General features: G+C 34.2%; 1 protein-coding gene and 1 long non-coding RNA gene across 6 annotated transcripts in view; one reads left to right on the forward strand and one right to left on the reverse strand.

The window, feature by feature from the left end:
* Positions 1-8,340, forward strand: part of znf76 (zinc finger protein 76) — a 16,201-nt gene extending 7,861 nt beyond the window's left edge. For 4 of the 5 annotated variants that reach the window (XM_073936646.1, XM_009295759.3, XM_009295760.4 and 1 more), the window contains 6 exons: positions 211-412; positions 2,001-2,180; positions 3,724-3,921; positions 5,609-5,832; positions 5,919-6,023; positions 8,102-8,340. In XM_073936646.1, coding sequence (XP_073792747.1) covers positions 211-412; positions 2,001-2,180; positions 3,724-3,921; positions 5,609-5,832; positions 5,919-6,023; positions 8,102-8,185 — 993 coding nt within the window. In that variant the 3' untranslated portion in view covers positions 8,186-8,340. 5 annotated transcript variants of the gene reach the window in all.
* A 6,295-nt stretch (positions 8,341-14,635) lies between these two features.
* The window catches only part of LOC141380116 (uncharacterized), a 37,198-nt gene continuing 36,833 nt past the window's right edge, over positions 14,636-15,000 (reverse strand). Inside the window, exon 3 of the long non-coding RNA XR_012397578.1 lies at positions 14,636-15,000. This exon is cut by the window's right edge and continues 880 nt beyond it. This is a non-coding gene — a long non-coding RNA (uncharacterized lncRNA).

A 15,000-nucleotide genomic window follows, 5' to 3' on the forward strand; every position in this document is an offset into this window, starting at 1 on the left:
GCTTTTTAAATGTAATTAAAGCTTAAGCGACCACAGTCATTAGACAGGTCACTTCAGATTGTGTTTTGGAGATTTCTGCATTTCCTCATTTGTATATTTATTACATTAGTCTTGGATTAGCTCGCCGAGGGTGCTGCATATATGGCCGCAAGGTGAACTGACATTAATTGAAATGGAAGCCACTCACAGACGTGTGTTTGTGTGTTTCAGGTTCACGAGCGCTCACACACTGGGGACCGGCCGTACCGCTGCGAGGTGCACTCCTGCGGGAAAGCCTTCGCCACCGGCTATGGCCTGAAAAGCCACCAGCGCACACACACCGGAGAGAAACCCTACAAATGCCCTGAAGACATGTGCTATAAAGCATTCAAGACCTCCGGGGACCTGCAGAAACACGTGCGCACACACACCGGTACGAGATGCTCGTGGTCTGTGTCTTAAATAAAGCACTAATCAGACTCTCCAGGATTTCGTGATCGGCGTATTCACGACGGAAACATTTTTGAAGCTCGTCATTTTTTTAAATTGCCACATATTTTGCGCAGTCCGGACATTGTTCAAATTCCCGCCGCATCCCACAGCACCTTTTGCTTAGTTTTAGAGTTTTAGATGGATGGATGGATGGATAGATAGATAGATAGATAGATAGATAGATAGATAGATAGATAGATAGATAGATAGATAGATAGATAGATAGATAGATAGATAGATAGATAGATAGATAGATAGATAGAATTGAACAGTAAATTCAATGATAGATATTTGAACAACAAATTGAAAGATAGATAGTTGAACAAAAATTTTTAACAACAGATAGAGTTAAATAATAAATTGAAAGAGAGAGATAATTTAACAATAAATTTAACGATAGATGGATAGATTGAACAATAGATAATTGAACAAAAAATTGAACAACAGATAGATGAACAATAAATTGAACGATAGAAAGGTAATTGAACAATAAATCGAATGATGGATAGATGAATAGATTGAAAGATAGATAGATAATTGAATAATAAATCAAATGATAGAAAAATAATTGAACAATAAATTGTTATCGATAGATAGATAATCATAGTTTTTTAAAATTGCCACATATTTCGGGCAGTTCCGGACATTGTTCAAATTCCTGCCACGTTACACAGCACCTTCTGCCTAGTTTATATTTAAAAACATTACAGTATTCGTGAATATAATGTGTTCGTCAGGTGTGCAAAGCCTCGAGTTGTCGACACACTTCATATGCCTTGGATTGTTGTGATTGACCAATCAGAATCAAGTATTTTAGATAATTGTCGATAACGCTCTTAATCATAAAATGCGATTTACATATTAATATTGATGCCATTTTTGGATTATAAACACAAATTTCAAAATAAAAGCCTCAAGTTGAAAAAAAGTGTAATTTTAGTCGCTATACCAACAATGTCCACTAGGGTAATAGTTATCCATGTTATTTGATTGCTAATAGACGACACAGGTTACGTTACAACATTTTTTATTTTTTATTTGTAAATTATAGTAAAATTATTTATAAAAAAACACTTAATATAATTATTTACAGGAAAACGACTACTGAAACCGCTACTATTATCAGTATTCCTACATAACTATATATATATCTATACTCTTCACTATAACTTTTTAAAAACAAAATTGTGATTGTATCTGCATATCAGCTTTTGTAGCACTATTAGTGGAACTAAATTACCACAACTACATAATATTATTTATTAAACAGTGGTCAAATATGAAAAATGCTATCTCATTTTTGAAGATTAGTTTAGGTTTAGCACAGGGTATTACTGTTTTAAATATGCAATAGGCCACCTGTTGTCACTTCAAGGGTTAAATGATGTTTTGCTGCTGTTTTGATTTTAAAACGTTGTAAATCAACCTATATGGTGGTGCAGATAAAATCAGTCATCCATTAGGAACTAAACGAGTAGCAAACTAGCCTCTAGCTGACACTAATGATGGGAATTTGACTCTCTCTGCAGGCGAGAAGCCCTTTAAATGTCCATTTGAGGGCTGTGGACGCTCCTTCACCACCTCCAACATCCGGAAGGTTCACACACGTACACACACTGGCGAAAGACCTTATCTGTGCCCAGAGCCGTCCTGCGGTAGAGCGTTCGCCAGTGCCACCAACTACAAGAACCACATGAGGATACACACAGGTACAGAAGTGCTAGCATTAGCAGATCACACACTTTAAGACTACGTTTACACATTAACAATGAACTGTTCAGCTGCTTTCCGGAGATTAACATTAGACATGCTCAAATCTCCTTTGTAATTTGGCCCTGTGTACACTTGCGGCCTGTATCATGAAGCTGGATTAGCTGGCTAGCCAGTTAAGTTTCAGTTTAGTTTTCAGCAATGCTGGGTTTTGGGTACCATGAAGGTAGCTTGTCTTTAATCTTTCTTTTTTTTTTGCAATGGTATTTTAGGGTCTGGTTATGTTCAGATTATGTTCTGTTTATATTTGGTTTATGTTCTAGTTCAGGTTATTTTGTAGCTATGTTCAGGTTATATTCTGTTCTGGATATGCTCTGGTCATATTCAGGTTATGTTCTTGCTATGTTCTAGTTATTTTCTTATGTTCAGTTTATGTTCTTAGTTATTTTCAGTTTATTTTTTAGTTATTTGGGTTATGATGAGGATATGATCTGGTTATTTTCAAGTTATGTTCAGCTTATGTTTAGATTAAATTCAGGTTATGTTCTAGCTTTGTTCAGGTTATGTTCTGGTTATTTTCTAGTTATGTTCAGGTAATGTTTTAGTTATATTCAAGTTATGTTCTAGCTATGTTCAGGATATGTTCTGGTAATTTTCTAGTTATGTTCTGGTTATTTTCTAGCTATGTTCAGGTTATGTTCAGGTTATTTTCTAGTTATGTCAGGTAATGTTTCGGTTATATTCAGGTTATGTTCTAGCTTTGTTCAGGTTGTGTTCAGGTTATTTTCTAGTTATGTTCAGGTAACGTTTTGGTTATGTTCAGGTTATGTTCTAGCTATGTTCTGGTTATTTTCTAGCTATGTTCAGGTTATTTTCTAGGTATGTCAGGTAATGTTTTGGCTATATTTATGTTATGTTCTAGCTATGTTCAGGTTGTGTTCTGGTTATGTTCAGGTTTAATGGTCACAAACTGCAGTGACAGTAAATACACTCATTTAACGAGCATTATATATCATAATTAAATTACATGATTTATAAAATTATTATATCTGTAATCCAGATTAGCAAATGGCTTAGATTGTTGAGTCTGTAAACCTATATATATCATAAACCATATAAACACTAAAATCAGTTGTACTAATAAGGTAAGCTGTTTTCCATTAGCTCTCCGCGTTCATGGACAGCTCTTTATACTTGCTGCGTAAATGTTTCAAAATTCTTTTTTTTTTTTTTAATTGTAAATAGCACCGACTCTCTCACAAGAAGTCAATTACAGTAGTTTTATATTATGAGACCTGCGATTATCTGTTTGCTTCTGATATCTCGCCTTGATGAATTCAGAAACAAGTCCCGTGTTAACAGAATATTAGCTTCATGGTATCAACAAGGCATTGCACATTTTTTGGTTTTCAACTTCAAACTGAACCTGTAATCCTGAGTTTGTTAAACCACCATTGTGATACCGGCCCCAGATGTAAACAGAATGTTAATATAGTGTTGCTCTTATTACTCTTTTACTATCTTCTGTTCGCTCTCTCTCAGGTGAGAAGCCGTACCTGTGCACAGTCCCCGGCTGCGGGAAGAGTTTCACAGAATATTCCAGTCTTTATAAGCATCATGTGGTCCACACACACTGTAAGCCGTACACCTGCAGCCACTGCGGGAAAACCTACAGACAGACGTCCACGCTGGCCATGCACAAACGCACCGCACATGGAGACTTCGACACCACAGAGGACGGTGAGTGTCTTTTGAAAGATGTAATTCAGTAAATTAAACTTTATTTTTTTGCAGTGGGATTTATAGTCTGGTTATGTTTTAGCTATGTTCAGGTTATGTTCTAGTTATATTTAATTTATATGTTCTATTTATAGTCAGGTTATGTAAAGGTCATATTCAGGTTATGTTCTAGTTATGTTTTAGTTATATTTAGTTTATGTTCTGGTCATATTCAGATTATGTTAAGGTCATGTTCAGGTTATGTTCTAGTTATATACGGTTTATGTTCTATTTATATTCAGGTTATGTTAAGGTTGTATTCAGTTTATGTTCTAGCTATGTTCTGGTTATATTAAGGTTGTATTTAGGTTATGTTCTAGCTATGTTCTGGTTGTATTAAGGTTGTATTTAGGTTATGTTCTAGCTATGTTCTGGTTATATTAAGGTTGTATTTAGGTTATGTTCTAGCTATGTTCAGGTTATGTTCTGGTTATATTAAGGTTGTATTCAGGTTATGTTCTAGCTATGTTTAGGTTATGTTCTGGTTATATTAAGGTTGTATTCAGGTTATGTTCTAGCTATGTTCAAGTTATGTTCTGGTTATATTAAGATTGTATTTAGGTTATGTTCTAGCTATGTTCAAGTTATGTTCTGGTTATATTAAGGTTGTATTCAGGTTATGTTCTAGCTATGTTCAGGTTATGTTCTGGTTATATTAAGGTTGTATTCAGGTTATGTTCTAGCTATGTTCAGGTTAAGTTCTGGTTATATTAAGGTTGTATTCAGGTTATGTTCTAGCTATGTTCAAGTTATGTTCTGGTTATATTAAGATTGTATTTAGGTTATGTTCTAGCTATGTTCAAGTTATGTTCTGGTTATATTAAGGTTGTATTCAGGTTATGCTCTAGCTATGTTCAAGTTATGTTCTGGTTATATTAAGGTTGTATTCAGGTTATGTTCTAGCTATGATCAAGTTATATTCTGGTTATATTAAGGTTGAATTTAGGTTGTGTTGTAGCTATGTTCAAGTTATGTTCTGGTTATATTAAGATTGTATTTAGGTTATGTTCTAGCTATGTTCAAGTTATGTTTTGGTTATATTAAGGTTGTATTTAGGTTATGTTCTAGCTATGATCAAGTTATGTTCTGGTTATATTAAGGTTGTATTCAGGTTATGTTCTAGCTATGTTCAAGTTATGTTCTGGTTATATTAAGGTTGTATTTAGGTTATGTTCTAGCTATGTTCAGGTTATGTTCTGGTTATATTAAGGTTGTATTTAGGTTATGTTCTAGCTATGTTCAGGTTATGTTCTGGTTATATTAAGGTTGTATTTAGGTTATGTTCTAGCTATGTTCAAGTTATATTCGGTTTATGTTCTATTTATATTCAGGTTATGTTCTGGTTATGGTAAGGTTATGTTCTGAAGTGATCTTTTTTGATGATAAACAATGACGCTATTTATTATTTCCATCTGTCACGAGAGCACAAGATTACCCTGCTTCAATATATGTGACGTCAAATAAGGGTTAGCACAGACGTAATCTACAAAAGTAATCTAAAAGTAGTTAGTAACCGAAGACAATTCATATGTAATCTACCCAGCACGGTTTATACAAGGATTTAAGAAAAGTCAGGCTACTACTGACTAGTTTTGTTATCATTATTATGTTGTAGCAGTTATATTGCCGGTTTTGTGTGTGCGCACAGATGCAGAGGTGTTGGACGGGTCGCCGCAGGATGTCGGGCACAGCGAGCCTGATGCTGACATCGCCATGGAAACCAACGACATCATCAGCTCACACCTGCAGGTCCTCGGCACCGCCGTCACCATGGTTACCCAGGATGGATCCACCATCTCTGTTCCTGCCCAGCAGAGCCACAGCGGCGGGCAGCAGGTCACCATGCTTACAGATGGCAAAGAGCTGCAGCCGGTGGGGGTTATTATGGGATGTGTGGCTCTGTGTGGTCGTCAGAGCTCTGATCACTCACTCAATAACTCGCTGTGCTTGTCCTGCAGGTTGCCATAGTAACATCAGACGGTATCATGACTGAAGTGAACTCGTCGGCATACCAGCAGGTGGCACTGTTAGCCACGGAAAACGGCACGCAGATCGCAGTACAGGTCATTCTTACACCACACTGTGATAGTAACTAGCTTTTGTAAGAGTTATTTTTTGGTTGAAAAAGTAAAGTAATGGATTACTTTTAATTTTTGGGTCAGTTACTATTATATACTTGCCTTAAATGATGTACATAAATTCAACAGTTCTGTATAAATCTATTCAGAGAAGCAGAGAAATGTATATACTTTGCAGAATAATTCTAGTTTTCAAGTAAATAACATGTTATTTATCAAGACAACAGCATATACTTAAGAAGTAATAAAATAATAATAAATTGGTTCAAGAAAATATAAAGTATAGTAAGGTGAAGTAATTGTAAACATATTTTAGCATATTAACTCAATTTTGTCAACTAATGAAAGTTGTTTGTTCAACAACTGCACATGCTTAAACAATGAAACGCAAATACATGCCAATATAAAATATTCATGAAATATGATGTTACGTTTAAAGTGCTCATTGTTTAAAACTAATTTAATTTTTAAATTTAATCCTGTTTGACTCAAATTTTAAGAATTAAGAGTTTAATTTATATTATCTATGCAATAAAATTTATTTGGATTAGTATTTAGTCAAGTAATTAAAGTACTTATTGAGTAAGTTACTTTAATAATTTGAAAAGTACTTTAAATACAATTGTGATGATGTAATTAGTAATAAATTACTTTTTTTGAAGTAACTTACCGAATAGTTAGTTACTTTATAGTATGTTTTGATTGCTTTTGCCATCATATCGAGCCATTTAGAGTCAACTCAAACCATTTAAAATTCATTAGCGCTGAACTAGAAGAATAACAAAGTGCAATTAACTATTTACATTACAAAGTGTGTTTACAAAAAAACAACTTGTTCTGGAAAGGTACGTTTTTGTGTACCAAAACTCGAAACGTTCTTATTTGGTCATCAATAAATGATTTAACAGGAACTAGAGTTGTACGATTTGGGGAAAATATCTAATTGCAATTTTTTTGACAGACATTGCGATTGTGATTTGCAATTTAATTTTGAAGATAAGTTTCAGGTCAATAACCTGTAAGTCGTGGCAAAAATTCAGCGTCAGCTGTTAAACGTTACCTGTTTTTGTTTGGTGTCTGTGACGTTAAAACCAAAATATTCCTATATTACCGAAGCTGTTTTTCCTTTAATATTATTTGTCTATTAATGCTGCTGAAGCGGCAGATGCCATTAACCCAATTGTCTGCACTTTCCTGTTTGTTTTTTACTGTGGGCGTTCCGTATAGTTTGGTTGCGCAATTCTGATTGGTCAAGACGAAAGTGTGGTCAGTCAATTGGCTAGAACAGACATGCGGCAGGCACGCATTTGCTCTGGGCGGGGAAAATTAAATAATACATACAGTTGAATTCAGAATTATTAGCCCCCCGTAATTATTAACCCCCATTTTTCCCCCAATTTCTGTTTAACAGAGAGAAGATTTTTTCAGCACATTTCTAATCATAATAGTGTTAATAACTCATTTCTAATAACTGATTTATTTTCTCTTTGTCATGATGACAGTAAATAATATTAGACTAGATATTCTTCAAGACACTTCTATACAGCTTAAAGTGACATGTAAAGGCTTCACTAGGGTAATTAGGCAGGTTAGGGTAATTAGGCATGTCATTGTATAACGATGGTTTGTTCTGTAGACTATCAGAATAAAATATAGCTTAAAGAGGCTAATATTCTTGACCTTAAAAGTGTTTTTAAAAAATCAAAAACTGCTTTTATTCTTGCTGAAATAAAACAAATAAGACTTTCTCCAGAAGAAAAAATATTATCAGACACACTGTGAACATTTCCTTGATCTGTTCAACACCATTTGGGAAATATTTTTAAAAAAATAAAAAAATTCAAAGGGGGTCTAATTATAATTATGACTTCAACTGTAAATATTTCATATCACAGCCTCTTGTGATTAGCTAATCACAAAGTTTCAAATTGCCATTCGATTTTGATTAATCGCACAGCCCTAACAGGAACCATATGGGCACATTAGTGAAACGTCAAAAAAATAAGGTGAACAGTAAGAATACCTCCACTTGTTTAACTGTGTCTATTGGTTTTGTGATGCAGTTAGAAGATCAACAGACGTTAGAGGAGGCAATCACCATGGCAACAGCAGCAATCCAGCACAGTGGACTGACCTCAGATCAGTGATGGATGAAAACACAGACTGGATGAACAGCGTTTTAATGTGTAGTGTGTGTGACGGAGAGTGTCTGGAGTTATTTTGTACCTGCTTTGAGGCAGTAGGATTAAAACATGCTGAAAATAAAGATGTATATTTGTTAATAAAGACACTTTATGCAGTTCGCCTGTGCATTTTGAGCCTTTAAAATGTGTCATTCTCAAATGAAATGAACAAAACCAGAACAAAGTCACTTATTAAAATGATTTACTTGTGATAACTGATCAGCTTTTAGGGATATTTTATTTAGTTGCTTTTTCTTTATTTTAGAGAAACAATATAAACCCACATTAATAAATACATCAATTTACACTTTGTTAGGAAATATGTAGTGTGTTTTTGTATAATAGAGAACTTAATAATACAGTATTGAGTAATTTTATATTAGGTGTTGTATTACCAAAGCAGATATAGAAATACCACAACAAACTACAAGTACTTAATGGTTTAACAATTTTTACTTTTAATTATAACATTGTTTCATTTGGGAAGACATTAAATAATTGTTCATCATTCGTTAAATATACGTCGCTAGATAGAGCTCATGGATAAAATTAAACTTTGAATCCCCCTGTATTAACAGTTAAAACCGTTAGAAGACGCGCAATTGAAGACGGTTAAAACTTTTTGAATCTCCCGCGTCAACTGAAAAAAAAAGTTGTTCTGTCGTTATTTCACAATCGCTTTGGTAGATTTATCGTATTATTTTTCATTTACTCGCCCAAAATTCGTTTTATTCGCGTCTCTCTCATTATTTCAGTCGTATTCTGCAGTACTGTAGTGTTTCCAGCAGAGGTCAGCAGATGTGTGCTCAAACCGGCGGTTTATACATCAGACAATCATTGAATGTAGAGAGGAAAAATAATGCTTACATCAACAAAAGATTACTAATATCGAGTTTTACACTCACGTAAAACAAAACTGTGATAAGGTAAACTGTTTTAACCAAACTACATGTTGTGGTAATTTATAACACAACAAGTATTAAACATATGACCCAGTACTGTTATCTACAACTGTTATGCAGCAATTAACCAGTTTACTGTAGTAAAGTATTATGCTGTAACAAATTGTTAATGCGTTAAGATTTAAAACTGTTTCTTAATATAATCTTTTTTTTCATGTGGAAATATTCGAGTAAATATGTACTTGCCTCAGCTTTACATTTTAATTTAGTAAATTTATTGAGCACCATTAGATTTAAAATTAAATAATATAAAACATATTCAATTTCAACAGCACAAATACCACATTTACCAACAGCCATTAATATTGTTAATACAAAGCTTGTCAAATTTTATTTTTACCTAGCCCATATAGTTCTTAGAATATCTAATGCAGTTTCAGCTATTTGTCTAACACCGCTGACTATTGTTTCAGATAATCGTCTAGTGTTATTTTTAAATATACTCATTTGACTCTTTTTAAGGTTTATTTCGACGATATTAACAGTTTTGCTGGAGAGCAAATGGGATCAGTATTTAGTCTTAAATACTGTGATAAACGTGTTTAACAGTGTCCTAAACTCAAGTTTCTGTCAGTGGTATACAGCGGATTAGCAGAATTTCCGTGCTTCGCTGCAGTTTTCACACACGCATAAACTTGTCCTCAGTTCTGCCTCGACAACAGTCTCTGATTGGCTGGGCTGCTGTGACGTCAGCCAGTGACGAGAGGGGAAGAAAAAAACAGCGGCTTTGGGGTTTCCTCTTCAACGCTGACTGGAAACTTTGTTTTGTGAGTGAGGAAGTTAAAACAGGACACGCCCAAACTAGGATTACAGCAGAATACACACCGTTCCCTTATCTGGGTGGAGTGAGATTTAGGTGAAACACTGACACCACAAACAAACTGTTAATTACTGCTCAAAGTCTGTTCTCTGCGACAGTGTGTGCTGGGTCAGCTCCAGTGTGTGTGTGTGTGTGTGTGTGTGTGTGTGTGGGCCGCTGTGGTTAGAGTCGGCTATGTAGAGCACAAGTGCCCCTAAATCTCTGTGAGTTTAGTCGTTCGGCTCTTCAGGCCTTTTTGTGTTTGAAATAACATGTAAGCGAAACAGGAAATACTCTGAATTCTGGGCTGATCTCTTCCTGTCGCGAATGGCGATCAGGTATATTGGCCAAAATAAAGGAAAACTTTAGATTAGAGTGCCAGATATTTGTCTTTCACCCCTCACTAGTGTTCATACTATACTTAACTATAGGTATACCATTATTAGGTTTCAAATTAGCTTACATTTGTACATATCTCAGGTTGGGATGGGATTTCTAAAAGTATCTTCATGACCGTTAGACATTTGTTCAATTTCCTTCGGCTTAGTCCCTTTATTTATAAGGTAGTCGACACAGTGGAATGAACCACCAACTATTCCAGCATGTTTTACACAGCGGATGGCCTTCGAGCCGCAACCCATTACTGGGAAACATGCTTATACAATACAGACAAATTTAGCTTACCCAGTTCCCCTATAGCGCATGTGTTTGGACTGTGGGGAAAACCGGAGCACCCGGAGGAAACCCATGCCAACACGGAGAGAACATGCAAACTCCACACAGAAATGCTAAATGACTGAGCCGGAAGTTGAACCAGGGACCTTCTGGCTGTGAGGCAAAAAATCTGAACACTGAGCCACCGTGACGCCTATATTTTATTTTATTTTTTTATGGTATTTTATTATTAGTATTTATTTTTATTTTTTAAATTATAATATTTAATTTATCCAAAACACTTTATCTTGTCGGCGCAATAGCCTTGTGATTAGCGTGTTGATATAGTGCAGTAGCATGTCAGGGTGTCCTGAGTTCGAATCCCGGCTTGAGGACATTTCCCTACCCCCTCTCTCTCTCAAACGTTGCTTCCTGTCTCAATACTGTCCAATCCACTTAATAAGTGCCAAAAAACAATACTTTATCTTATCTTATTTCAGTTTGCTGTCATGGCAACATTTAACATTTTTACGTTTTTCCAAGTCAAAGAAGTGAACAACAACACCATTAAGTAGGAAACATTTATAATAGTTTATCGAGTTATTGGTATCATGTGGTTAAATAGTGCAGATCTGAGCGCAGTTTAATTTATAGTAGAGTTCTCTTCCTAAACTGTAGAGGAGACACATTTGAGATTATTAAAGTGTGTTCTCTGGTATAAGTGTATATAGGTGTATGAGGGGTTAACGCTAGCAGTGCTGAGCCCCAGCTGAGGGATTGTTTGGACTGTGATGGGGGTTTGTTATGGTTGTATGAGGACATGGGGGCAGGGTGTGTGTGTGTGCGTGGAGCGACAGCTGCTGGTTTAGTTTCCCGGGAACTTTAGGACAATGAGACACTGTGAGACTTCGCCAAACAGCTGCCAAACACGTCAACACAACTAAATCACTTTACAAACTCTCACAAAACCAAATCTGCTCACACCACTTCACTTTTCTCAGCATGGGTTGAATAGTTTGCTCCAGTCTTTCTCCACAGCATCGGTGGAGAACACACAAAAGGCTCCCGCGTTCTGCTGTAAACTAATTTAATCGAACTCCAAGAACATCACATAATGAGAGAATAGTCACAATAAAATAGCAGTAAAGACGACAGGAAAGCTTAGTAACTAAAACAAGAACTAAAACTAAACATATCAATACTATTCGTGGTAACCAACTAATATAAATAACTGAAAAATAGATGCGTAAAGTACTTAAACTTAGAAACAAAACACTAAAACTGAGACACTTCATGGTCAACGGTCTAGTACTGAAAGAAAGACATAAATTAGAGTAAGTATCTACTACTTAAACTAAGACAACTACTGTATTTAACGTAGAATGAAAAAGAAAAATGCTCAGTTTAGGACTGAAAAAGAGGAAAGTTAGTATCGAAACTATTATTATACAGCTAATGGTAACATTAACTTTGTTCACCAACTTAAGAATAGAAATGTAAAATAGGACTAACACTTAGAAAATAAACACTCAAACTACGACGCTACATGGTGGCCAATTATTTTATTTATCGTAAAATGAAAAAGAGAAATGCTTAGTTTAGTACTGAACAATTAGAAACTTAGTATCGAAACTCACCTAATGGTAACTAATTATTAAACTAAATGAAGAATAGAAATGTAAAATAGTATTACAAATAACAAACACAATGCTAAAACCTTTATATTTAATGCTAAATAATTTAGATAAATGAAAAAAAACACACAAAACAGCATTAAAATTGAACTATTATAGTTAACAAAAGTGTAAAAATGAAATGTTTATCAGTCAAAAATTTGACATTTAGTATTGAAACTTGTAAAATGTAAAAATTAATGGTTTAGTAGTTAAAAATTATCAATTAATATCGAAACGTAGACCTCTGATGTTAACATGAGTAGCGTAGGTACCTAATTGAAGAATAGAATTGTAAGATAGTACTAAAACTTAAATATGACATGATAAATAATCATTAACTGAAGAAAATACGTAAAATAGTATTAAAATTCACTACTCAACTACGACACTTTGTGGTAAATAACGATTACAAAAATGTAAAAATTAAATGTTAAGTACTCAAAAATGTGACCTTTTCGAAACTTAGACACCTTTATGGTAACGGCTACATTAGTTAATTAACTGATAAAAACAAACAAAATAGTATTTAAATTTATTACTAAAACTACAACAATTTGTTAAATTAAATTAACACTGTTATAAATTAAATAGTAAGACTTCTTGGGAACCAACTTATTTAGGTAATTAACTAAAAATCAAACATAAAATACTATTAAAATTAGGTTTAAATATAAACAAAGCCAATTGACAGATCTAAAAATGAAAACCTCGGTACTAAAAGAAACACTTCGTGGTGTTACAGACAAACTAAAAAATACACACAAAATAATATTACGTACTGTAAAATTAACTTTATTCATTCATCTTCCTTCGGCTTAGTCCCTTTATTCACTACAGCAGAATGAACCGCCAACTATTCCAGCATATATTTTACACAGTGGATGTCCTTCCAGCTGCAACCCAGTACTGGGAAACACCCAAACACTCTCACATTCACACTTATTCACAACAGCCAGTTTAGTTGATCAGTTCCCCTATAGCGCATGTGTTTGGACTGTGGGGAAAACCGGAGCACCCGGAGGAAACCCACACCAACACCGGGAGAACATGCAAACTCCACACAGAAATGCCAACTGACCCAGCCGGGTAAATCTAATTTAATTAACTAAATTGAATCTATTAAAACTATAAAGATTTATAAATGATTGAGAAATAATACTTGAATATTTGGCATTGGATATAGTCAATATATTTTATTTATTAAGTTTCTGTATAAAAAAGCAAAAGGATACAATAATGAGTATTTGTTTCATTCCTAAAACGTATGTTTGGTGTTATTTTCAGTAAATGCATCTCCATTTGAGAATGTGTGTATAAAGTTAGAGATTGAAACTGAGGAAGAGCATCAATTCTGGGGTCTCGGGTTTCCTTCAGGTCCTGTGCAAAACCCCTCCTCCACTCTTTTGTGATGCAGTCATTCACACACACGCACACACACGCACACATACTGTGCTTCATCAATGATGTTTGTGAAACTGCAGGAGTGTCGCCTCAACAGGTTTCATTTGCACATCATTTGAGTGAGAATCTGTGATGCGGAACCGCTCTTTATAAGGGCGTGAAGGAGAAAATGCCACACGCAAATCACAAATAACCCAATATATATACACACACACACACACAGACTGACTTAATTCGAGGATTAACAAGCGTTTGTGTGTTTCCTTTGTGTCAGATCAGTGAAACTCAGAGATTTACCAACTATCCAGAACACAATCTTCCAATGTCAGATGAAAAGTTTTATGAATAAAAATATAAAGTGGATTGACCTATTATATAAGTTATCATGTGTGTTCAGCAAGTGGTATAATGCTGATCTGAGCTGTAATTATTCATAATTTGCTAGCTCTTTAATTAAATGTAGAGCTTGCAGAAAAATGGCTGGAGGCTGCTACAGAAATCTAACTGCTATTATTCATTAATTCATTTTCCTTTTGGCTCAGTCCCTATTATCATTATTAATATTATTATTATTAAATATTATTATTATTATTACTCAGATGGGAAGATGGCACCAAACATTCAAGAATAGCAGACTGACAGATAAACATACATACATATATATATATATATATATATATATATATATATATATATATATATATACACACACACACACACACACACACACACACAAAACCAAACTATTATAATATATTATAATAATTTGAATTTGATTTAACTAATTAATTTATAAATATAAATAAACCTTTTCTCAAATATTTACATGTGTTTGTGTATTTAAATATATAAATATGCACATCATACACACATATGTAAATGTATATGTAATTTTTTTTTTAACTTTTATTTTTATTATTTTGCCATTGATCTTTTGACAGCACTTATATACATACAACACTTACATATATACATCACTTATTTATATAGCACTTATAATACTTATATATATATAACGCACTTATATACAGTGCTTACAAATATACAGCACTTACATATAGACAGCGCTTACATATATACAGCGCTTACTTATATATAGTGCTTACATATATACAGCACTTATTTATATACAGGGCTTACATATATACAGTGCTTATTTATATACAGCGCTTACATATACAGCGCTTACATATATACAGCACTTACATATATACAGCGCTTGCATATATACAGCGCTTACTTATATACAGTGCTTACATATATACAGCACTTACATATATACAGCGC

This window comes from Danio rerio, chromosome 22 (assembly GCF_049306965.1).
Source record: "Danio rerio strain Tuebingen ecotype United States chromosome 22, GRCz12tu, whole genome shotgun sequence".
NCBI lineage: Eukaryota > Metazoa > Chordata > Actinopteri > Cypriniformes > Danionidae > Danio > Danio rerio.